Source organism: Oncorhynchus mykiss, chromosome 14, assembly GCF_057628025.1.
Source record: "Oncorhynchus mykiss isolate SJ-2025 chromosome 14, ASM5762802v1, whole genome shotgun sequence".
In the NCBI taxonomy this organism is placed as follows: Eukaryota; Metazoa; Chordata; class Actinopteri; order Salmoniformes; family Salmonidae; genus Oncorhynchus; species Oncorhynchus mykiss.
The window spans coordinates 9,033,399-9,044,621 of NC_143035.1; the positions used below are offsets into that span (position 1 = coordinate 9,033,399).

The 11,223-nt window shown below is 40.9% G+C and overlaps 1 protein-coding gene across 3 annotated transcripts in view; it reads right to left on the bottom strand.

Annotated features, from left to right (window-relative positions):
- LOC110488722 (nuclear factor NF-kappa-B p105 subunit) overlaps window positions 1-11,025 on the bottom strand; it is a 35,479-nt gene extending 24,454 nt beyond the window's left edge. Inside the window, exons 1-3 of one of the 3 annotated variants that reach the window (XM_090198299.1) lie at window positions 10,239-11,025; window positions 9,671-9,711; window positions 4,108-4,180 (exon numbers count right to left, since the gene is read on the bottom strand). In XM_090198299.1, coding sequence (XP_090054425.1) covers window positions 4,108-4,180; window positions 9,671-9,706 — 109 coding nt within the window. In that variant the 5' untranslated portion in view covers window positions 9,707-9,711; window positions 10,239-11,025. Of the gene's footprint in view, window positions 1-4,107; window positions 4,181-9,670; window positions 9,747-10,238 lie in introns of all 3 variants that reach the window. The other 2 variants (XM_021561045.3, XM_090198300.1) reach the window with 2 other exon arrangements.
- Window positions 11,026-11,223: the final 198 nt, after the last annotated feature.

Consider the following 11,223-nt stretch of genomic DNA (forward strand, 5'->3'; position numbering starts at 1 on the left):
CCATTTGTGGGTAAAGAGATGGGTATCCCCCGAGAAATTAGTAGTTTCCATTATTCCCATTCACACAACCATTACTCTTGCCTAACCACTAGTCTCGCTTAAACATTGGTTTTAAAACAGGCCACTTGAGGACAATGGAGAAGTGAAAGTTAGAGAAGGAGAAGTAGGCTTACATTATAACTCTGCAATATCATTGTAATATCATGACATAAAACTGAGTTTAAAAAAACGACCTTTACATAAAAGAGGTGGCGAGGAAGAGCTTACTCTTGACAATAAAAGCGCTCTCCAATTTTAGGCTACCACTGGCATTCACGAAATTACATCTTTGGATAGACCCGTTTAATCTGTATTTTGGAAACATACATACAGTGCATTCGGAAAGTATTCAGACCCGTCACTTTTTCCACATTTTGTTACGTTACAGCCCTGTTCTAAAATGGATTGAATAGTCCCCCCCATCAATCTATGTTTGCAAATGTATAATTTTTTAAAAATAAAACTGAAATATCATATTTACATAAGTATTATGACCCTTTGTTATGAGACTCGAAATTGAGCTCAGGTGCATCCTGCTTCATTGATCATCCTTGAGATGTTTCTACAACTTGATTGGAGTCCACCTGTGGTAAATTAACTTGATTGGACATGATTTGGAAAGGCACACACCTGTCTATATAAAAGGTCCCACAGTTGACAGAACATGTCAAAGCAAAAACCAAGCCATGAGGTCAAAAAATTTGTCCGTAGAGCTCCGAGACAGGATTGTGGGTACCAAAACATTTCTGCAGCATTGAAGGTCCCCAATAACACAGTGGCCTCCTTCATTCTTAAATGGCACAAGTTTGGAACCACCAAGACTCTTCCTAGAGTTGGCCGCCTGGCCAAACTGAGCAATCGGAGGAGAAGGGCCTTGGTCAGGGAGGTGACCAAGAACCCGATGAGCACTCTGACAGAGCTCTAGAGTTCCTTTGTGGAGATGGGAGAACCTTCTAGAAGGACAACCATCTCTGCAGCACTCCACCAATCAGGCCTTTATGGCAGAGTGGTCAGATGGAAGCCTGCTGTGGGGATGTTTCTCAGCGGCAGGGACTGGAAGACTAGTCAGGATCGAAGGAAAGATGAATGGAGCAAAGTACAGAGAGAGCCTTGATGAAAACCTGCTCCAGAGAGCGAAGGTTCACCTTCCAACAGGACAACGACACTAAACACACAGCCAAGACAAAGCAGAAGTGCCTTCGGGACAAGTCTCTGAAGTTCCTTGAGTGGCCCAGCCAGAGCCCGGACTTGAACAAGGTCAAACCTGTTTTTGCTTCGTCATTATGGGTTATTGTGTGTAGATTGACAATGATTTTTTATTAATTTTAGAATAAGGCTATAACATAACAAAATGTGGAAAAAGTATAAGGGGTCTAAATACTTTACGAATGCACTATATACACTAGAGGTCGACCGATTATGATTTTTCAACGCCGATACTGATTATTGGAGGACCAAAAAAAGCCGATACCGATTAAATCGGCCGATTTATATATATACAGTTTACGTCGGAAGTTTACATACATTTAGGTTGGAGTCATTAAAACTCATTTTTCAACCACTCCACAAATTTCTTCTTAACAAACTATAGTTTTGGCAAGTCGTTTAGGACATCTACTTTGTGCATGACACAAGTAATTTTTTTCAACAATTGTTTACAGACAAGAATATTTCACTTATAATTCACTGTATCAGAATTCCAGTGGGTCAGAAGTTTACATAAACTAAGTTGACTGTGCCTTTAAACAGCTTAGAAAATTCCAGAAAATGTAATGGCTTTAGAAGCTTCTGATAGGCTAATTGACATAATTTGAGTCAATTGGAGGTGTACCTGTGGATGTATTTCAAGGCCTACCTTCAAACTCAGGGCCTCTTTGCTTGACATCATGGGAAAATCAAAAGAAATCTGCCAAGACCTCAGGAAAAAAATTCAAGACCTCCACAAGTCTGGTTCATCCTTGGGATGAAAACGCCTGAAGGTACCACGTTCATCTGTCAAACAATTGTACACAAGTATAAACACCATGGGACCACGCAGCCGTCATACCACTCAGGAAGGAGACGCGTTCTGTCTCCTAGAGATAAACGTACTTTGGTGCGGAAAGTGCAAATCAATGTGAAGATGCTGGGGAAAACAGGTACAAAAGTATCTATATCCACAGTAAAACAAGTCCTATATCGACATAACCTGAAAGAAAGCTCAGCAAGGAAGAAGCCACTGCTCCAAAACCACCATAAAAAAGACAGACTAAGGTTTGCAACTGCACATGGGGACAAAGATTGTACTTTTTGGAGAAATGTCCTCTGGTCTGATCAAACAAAAATATAACTGTTTGGCCATAATGACCATCGTTATGTTTGGAGGAAAAAGGGGGAGGCTTGGAAATCGAAGAACACCATCCCAACCGTGAAGCATGGGGGTGGAAGCATCATATTGTGGGGGTGCTTTGCTGAAGGAGGGACTGGTGCACTTCACAAAATAGATAGCTTCAAGAGGAAGGAAAAGTATGTGGATATATTGTAGCAACATTTCAAGACATCAGTCAAGAAGTTAAAGCTTGGTCGCAAATGGGTCTTCCAAATGGACAATGACCCCAAGCATACCTCCAAAGTTGTGGCAAAATGGCTTAAGGACAACAAAGTCAAAATATTGGAGTGGCCATCACAAAGCCCTGACCTCAATCCTATAGAAAATGTGTGGGCAGAACTGAAAAGGCGTGTGTGAGCAAGGAGGCCTACAAACCTGACTCAGTTACACCAGCTCTGTCAGGAGGAATGGGCCAAAATTCACCCAACTTATTGTGGGAAGCTTGTGGTAGGCTACCCAAAACATTTGACCCAAGTTAAACAATGTAAAGGCAATACTAACGGAGTGTATGTAAACTTCTGATCCCCTGGGAATGTGATGAAAGAAATAAAAGCTGAAATAAATAATTCCCTCTACTATTATTCTGACATTTCACATTCTTCAAATAAAGTGGTGATCCTAACTGACCTAAGACAGGGAATTTTTACTAGGGTTAAATGTCAGGAATGGTGAAAAACTGAGTTTAAATGTATTTAGCTAAGGTGTATGTAAACTTCCAACTTCAACTGTATATATATTTGTAATAATGACAATTACAATACAATACAACAATTACAATACAACAATACTGAATGAACACTTATTTTAACTTAATATAATACATAAATAAAATCAATTTAGTATCAAATAAATAATGAAACATGTTCAATTTGGTTTAAATAATGCAAAAACACAGTGTTGGAGAAGAAAGTAAAAGTGCAATATGTGCCACGTAAAAAAAGCCATGTAAGTTCCTTGCTCAGAACATGAGAACATAAGAAAGCTGGTGGTTCCTTTTAACATGTGTCTTCAATATTCCCAGTTAAGAAGTTTTAGGTTGTAGTTATTATAGAAATTATAGGACTATTTCCCTCTATACCAATTGTATTTCATATACCTTTGACCATTGGATGTTCTTATAGGCACTATAGTATTGCCAGCTTAATCTCGGGAGTTGATAGGCTTGAATTCATAAACAGCGCAATGCTTGAAGCACAGCGAAGGGCTGCTGGCAAACTCAGGAAAATGCTGTTTGAATGAATGCTTACGAACCTGCTGCTGCCTACCATCGCTCTATAACAATGGCCGCCTTTCTCTTTTGCGCACAACTCACTCAGAGCCCCCACCTATCCACTTACGCAATGTGGTCGTTCACGCTCATTCTTCAAAATAAAAGCCTGAAACTGTGTCTAAAGGCTGTTGACAGCTTAGGGAAGCCATAGAAAAAGGAATCTGGTTGTAAATCCTTTTAAATGGTGCAAGAGAGATGCATAACAACAGAGGTTTCAAAAACTGTGGCACTTCCTGATTGTATTTTCCTCAGGTTTTAGCCTGGAATATCAGTTCTGTTTAACTCACTGACAAAATGTTGACAGTTCTGGAAACTTTACTGTTTTCTATCCTAATCTAGCATCTGGTCCTGAGAAATAGGCCGTTTACTTTGGTCAGATAGGTCAGATAAAAAGAGTATGCTCTGCCATGAAGTCATGACTTCTTCTTACCTGTCCGGAGTGAGTTGGTGAGTGACATGGGAGTAAAATTCAGAGGATCCCATATTGGCTCTATGTCATAGTACTACAAGAAAAGAAAACAAGAGAGGACAAGGTTATTGAAATCTCATTTCACTGACAAATGTAGGGGTACGACTATGAAAGAGACACAGGCAAACCTGTCAGCTCAAGATACAGTGCCTTCAGAAAGAATTCACACTCAACTTTTTGAAAATGTTGCTGTGTTACAGCCTAAATTTAAAATGTATTACATTTAGACTGTGTCACTGATCTACACACAATACCCCAAAATGTCAAAGTGAAATTATGTTTTTAGAAATGTTTACAAATTAATTAAAAATGAAATGCTGAAATGTCTTGAGTCCATAAGTATTCAACCCTTTTGTTATGGCAATCCTAAATAAGTTCAGGAGTAAAATTTTGCTTAACAAGTCACATAATAAGTTGCATGGGCTCACTGTGTGCAATAATTATGTTTACCATGATTTCTAAAATGACTACCCCATCTCTGTACCCCACACATACAATTCTCTGTAAGGTCCCCAAGTTAGGTCTCTCTTTATGGAGTGTTGTCTCTCTTGTCGTGATGTGTGTTTTGTCCTATATATAAATACAATTTTTTTATAGCCCGTGTCCCCGCAGGAGGCCTTTTGATAGGCCGAATTTGTTCTTAACTGACTTGCTTAGTTAAATAAAGGTTCAACAAAACATGTATAAATTTCAAGTACAGATTCAACCACAAAGAGTAATTGAACACTGGTCACTTTAATACTGTTTAACCCACTTCATCTGTATACACTGCGTACACACCTTTTCGAATCATATACTGTGCATAATGTCTATACACAACATCATATAAACTCAGCAAAAAAGAGAAACACCCTCTCACTGTCAACTGCGTTTATTTTCAGCAAACTTAACATGTGTAAATATTTGTATGAACATAACACGATTCAACAACTGAGACAAACTGAACAAGTTCCACAGACATGTGACTAACAGAAATTGAATAATGTGCCACTGAACAAAGGGGGAGGGGGTCAAAATCAAAAGTAACAGTCAGTATCTGGTGTGGCCACCAGCTGCATTAATCCTCCTCATGGACTGCACCAGATTTGCCGGTTCTTGCTGTGAGATGTTACCCCACTCTTCCACCAAGGCACCTGCAAGTTCCCAGACATTTCTGGGGGGGATGGCCCTAGTCCTCACCCTCCGATCCAACAGGTCCCATACGTGCTCAATGGGATTGAGATATGGGCTCTTCGCTGGCCATGGCAGAACACTGACATTCCTGTCTTGCAGGAAATCACGCACAGAAGGAGCAGTATGGCTGGTGGCATTGTCATGGTGGAGGGTCATGTCAGGATGAGCCTGCAGGAAGGGTACCACATGAGGGAGGAGGATGTCTTCCCTGTAACACACAGTGTTGAGATTGCCTGCAATGACAACAAGCTCAGTCCGATGATGCTGTGACACACCGCTCCAGACCATGACGGACCCTACACCTCCAAATCGATCCCGCTCCAGAGTACAGACCTCGGTGTAACGCTCATTCCTTCAACGATAAACGCGAATCCGACCATCACCCCTGGTGAGACAAAACCGTGACTCGTCAGTGAAGAGCACTTTTTGCCAGTCCTGTCTGGTCCAGCGACGGTGGGTTTGTGCCCATAGGCGACATTGTTGCCGGTGATGTCTGGTGAGGATCTGCCTTACAACAGGCCTACAAGTCCTCAGTTCAGCCTCTCTCAGACTATTGTGGACAGTCTGAGCACTGATGGAGGGATGGTGCGTTCCTGTGCTGTTGCCTTCCTGTACCTGTCCCGCAGGTGTGATGTTCGGATGTACCGATCCTGTGCACGTGTTATTACACGTGGTCTGCCACTGCGAGGACGATCAGCTGTCCATCCTGTCTCCCTGTAGCGCTGTCTTAGGCGTCTCACAGTACAGACATTGCAATTTATTGCCCTGGTCACATCTGCAGTCATGCCTCCTTGCAGCATGCCTAAAGCACGTTCATGCAGATGAGCAGGGACTCTGGGCATCTTTCTTTTGGTGTTTTTCAGAGTCCGTAGAAAGGACTCTAGTGTCCTAAGTTTTCATAACTGTGACCTTAATTGCCTACCGTCTGTAAGCTGTTAGTGTCTTAACGACCGTTCCACAGGTGCATGTTCATGAATTGTTTATGGTTCACTGAACAAGCATGGGAAACCGTGTTTAAACCTTTTAAACCAATGAATATCTGTGAAGTTATTTGGATTTTTACATTTGAAAGACAGGGTCCTGAAAAAGGGACGTTTCTTTTTTTGCTGAGTTCACATATTGTTACAGGTTTTGGTTTTTCCATTTATGTTTTAAGTTTGGACTTTAGCGAGTATAGCTCATTAGCACATAAGGCGCACCGATTGGAGTCACCTCAGTAGTCAGTATGTGTTACACCGGTGTTGGTTGCCATCTCTTTAGTGGGGAGGTGTTTCACCTGTGCTGGCCCAGGTGCTATTGAGAGATGTGGAGGGTTAAACACCTTTAGTTGGCTCTCCCTATTTTGATTGATAGACAAACAATCCTTTATCTGATTTCCCTGATTTTGTTTAGCGCCACCTTTTCCGTTTGCTTACTGTCTAAGTGTGGTGTGGGTTTCAACTTTTGTTTACCTCTTGTTGGGAAAATGTAGTGGGTGTCTTTTAGGTTCCAGTTGTTGTTGCTAGTCAACTTTCAGTGGGACACCCCCATGAGTATCTCAGAACCCCTCTTAAAACCCCAGTGTTTTCGTTTTGGTTGTCGGTCTGTTAGTTCCCCCTTCTGTTTGAGCGTCATTATTGGTTTTCATGCTGGGGAACGTAACACTACATATTTATATGTAATGGCTGCACTGTCAGAGCTAGAAACATAAGCATTTCACAGCAACTGCGGTAACATCTGCAAATTATGTGTACACGATCAAAAACGTTTGATTGAGCTTTTCCTATTGTTTGCAAAGAAGGTCACCAACCTATTGGTAGATGGGTAAAAAAAAAAAAAAAAAAGCAGACATTGAATATCCCTTTGAAAATGGTGCCGTTATTAACTTTACACTTTGGATGGTGTATCAATACACAGAGTCACTACAAAGATAAAGGTGCCCTTCCTAAATCAGTTGCCGGAGAGGAAGGAAACTGCTCAGAGATTTCAGCAGGCCAATCAATGGTGACTTTAAAACCGTTACAGAGTTTAATGGCTATGATAGCAGACAACTGAAGATGGAACAACATTGTAATTTATGTTAGTATTATGGGTAAATACAGAGTGAAAAGAAGGAAGCCTCTACAGAATACAAATATTCCAAAACATGCATCCTGTTTGCAACAAGGCTCTAAACTTTAGTAATACTACAAAAAAAAGTGGCAAAGCAATTCACTTTTTGTCCTGAATACAAAGCGTTATGTTTGGGGCAAATCCAACAACACATCACTGAGTAACTCTTCATATTTTCAAGAATGGTGGTGGCTGCATCATGTTATGGGTACGCTTGTCATCAGCAAGGACTAGTGAGTTTAGGATAAAAATAAACAGAATGGAGCTAAGCACAGGCAAAATCCTAGAGGATAACCTGGTTAAGTCTGGTTTCCAACAGACAGAGACAAATTCACCTTTCAGCAGGACAATAACCTAAAACAAGGCCAAATATACAATGGAGTTGTTTAACAAGACAACATTGAATGTTCCTGAGTGACCTAGTTACAGTTGTGACTTAAAATCGGTTTGAAAATATATTGCAAGACTTGAAAATGGTTGTCTAACAATGACCAACAATTTGACAGAGCTTGAGATTTAAAAAATAAAAGAATAATGAGCAAATACTGTACAATCCAGGTTTGCAAAGATTTTAGAGACCCAGAAAGATTCACTGCTGTATTTGCTGACAAAGTTGATTCTAACATGTATTGACTCAGTGGGTTGAATACAGTGCATTTGGAAAGTTCAAATAAAAACTGGAAGCGACTCCTCAGTGAAAGGCACATGATAGCCCGCTTGCAATTTGCCAAAAGGCACCTATAGTACTCTCAGACCATGAGAAACAAGATTCTCTGGTCTGATGAAACCAAGGCTGAACTCTTTGGCCTGAATGCCAAGCGTCATGTCTGGAGGAAACCTGGCATCATCCCTACGGTGAAGCATGGTGGTAAGAGCATCATGCTGTGTGGATGTTTTTCAGCAGCAGGGACTGGGAAAATTTTTCGAAGCAAAGTACAGAGAGATCTTTGCTAAAAACCTTCCAACAGGACAACAACCCTAAGCACACAGCAAAGACAACGCAGCTGTGGCTTCGGGACAAGTCTCTGAATGTCCTTTAGTGGCCCAGCCAGAGCCCAGACTTGAACCCGATCGACCATCTCTGGAGAGACCTGAAAATAGCTGTGCAGCGACGCTCCCCATCCAACCTGACAGAGCTTGAGAGGATCTGCAGAGAAGAATGGGAGAAACTCCAAATACAGGTGTGTCAAGCTTGTAGCGTCATACCCAAGACTTGAGGTTATAATCGCTGCCAAAGTTTCTTCAAAGTACTGAGTAAAGGGTCTGAATACTTATGTAAATGTGATAGTTTATTTGTATACATTTGCACACATTTCTAAAAAGCTGTTTTTGCTTTGTCATTATGGGGTATTGTGTCGATTGATGAGGGGGGGAAAAAACAATTTAATCAATTTGAGAATAGGGCTGTATATAATCAAGATACACTCAGTTTCCCGTTTATTATGTACACCACCCCGTTCAAGAAAAAGCGGCTCCATTTGGCATGCAACCACCAACATTGGACAATTGAGGAGTGGAAAATGGCCTGATCCGACAAATCCCGGTTTCTGTTACGTCATGCTGATGGCGATATCAGGATTTGGCGTAAGTAGCCGCTTCTTCTTGTTTTTAGCTGACAGGAGTGCAACCCGGTGTGGTTGTCGGCTGCAATAGCCCATCCGTGACAAGGACTGACGAGTTGTGCCTTCTGAGATGCTGTTCTGCACACCACTGTTGTACTGCACCGTTGTTTGCCTGTTTGTGGTGGCCCCATCCTGCATGGTGTCAAAGATACGTGATGGTGGTGGTGTAATGGTTTGGGGAATGTTTTCCTGGCACACGTTTGTTCTCTTGATACCAATTGAGCAAAGTTTGAATACCACATGTTGTAGAATCCATGCCCCAGGGAATTAAGACTGTTCTGGAGGCAAAGGGGGACCAACCCAAGGCTAGATGGGTGTATTTTATTATTTTCCATTAATAAAAATAAAAATGTATTGCACTTTGACACAGAGTATTTTGTGAGGGTACTTGACAAAAAAAAAATGAAATCAATTTGAATCCCACTTTGTAACAACAAAATGTGGAAAAAAGTCTGAAGGCACTGTACATCTTTCACCAAGGTTAACCTCTACTTTTATAATTATATTGTTCTGAAGAGTTTTTTTTTAAATCTATAGATTTCTGCTTCAAACTTTGTGACAAAGGATATAGCCTACAATATATAACAAATACAGAGATCCAGTGTAGACATAGCATGGACATGAAACACCTAGCCTACCTGTGGGTGAGGGAGGTAAGCCTCCTCTTCTGCCATGGCGTCTGAGAGAAGACAAATACCTTGAGAAAAGTCATGACTTGTAAAATATAATTGTAGTTTAGTGTACATATGCTTTATTACATAGCAAAATGTTTTACCGGAATTAAAGATTTTAGTGATTTTCTGCATCTCATCCAATCTCAAATGTGCCCTGATTAGACACCTCTCGTGACATTTGGATTTGCTACTGGCATGCTGTGTATAAACCACTTATCTAACAAGCTAACCAGCTAGCTAACTAAAACACAAGTGTCAATATAAATTAGCTAAAACAGCACCCTCTCTTAAGTCAATTTTTCAAGACACCAAAACAAAGACAAAGCCAACCGTCCGTTTGCTCTGGTCTAACTAACGTTCGATAGCTAACTACTCAACTTCATTTTTTAGTGGCTAGCATGCAAATAGCTAGCTAATTTGACAATGAGGAAGTGGACTTGGCTAACTAGAAAAGTTATAACAATAAACTTAAATTGGTTACTTTTTACAATTACTCATATCATTACATTTAAATATTGTAGCCAAAGCTTACCTAGGTCACATGCGATTCCTACATCCACATCAGATGAGTCGAGTTTTGCACATTATTGCGCCATGCTTAGGTGAACTGATTTGACCGAATCTAACAGTATCCTATCGTCAAACGTTCATATTATACAACACTTATATGTTAATAATTTTGCTTCAGTTATCGAGGATGAAATATGACAGTGCTAGCTAGCAACATCGACTTGTACAGTTGTTCAGAAACTTCACTTCCCCACTGGAAATTCCCAGTGACGTAGGCTTGTGAAGGTCTTTGCAGCACCTGCCCCCAGGTGGCCAAAGCTGGGATATGTTTCCTCACAACTAGGCCTCCTAAGGCAACAAAAACCCAGGCAAAGATGATCAATTATATTGACAAGATAACCGAGTGGCCGCTCTAACAATGAAAATACATCTACTCAATGACTGAGGTGAGATCAGGTGCGACCATTCTAGCCAATGAGAGGGTACAAGAACGACCCTCTCCCATGGCCGAGCCACATATCGAACAATGAGATGGATATTTTACCGGATACGAAGCACCCGCTTAGTGTTTCCACTAACTATATGGTAGTGAGAAGAAGCCCATTGGCCGGCAGTGGGAGAAGATGTAAAAACATTCTGCAAATGTTCTCATCAATTTAACATTTAATCTTAATGCAGTTCTGTTCGCAAAACTAACATCGGTTATGAACAGAGTGGACTAAGTTTGGTGGACTTCACCCTTTACAAAAGTAAAACAATTAATATAAAAAAATATATATCGTTGTTTAGAAGGACTGCAAAGGCGAATTCACATAGGAGGCGTTCCCTAAGGGAAAATGTGCAAATGTCTGCTAGAACGCGCCAATAGGATCTCGCTAGCTCGTGCTTGGCATTGCCCACCTCCTAGCTTGTTCTGCCCACTATGACTCTTTCGTTCACATTGGAAACGAGAGGCATTGGTCTATCTTGGTTTAGTTATAAAGGTATTTGTCAACTATCAGGAAACA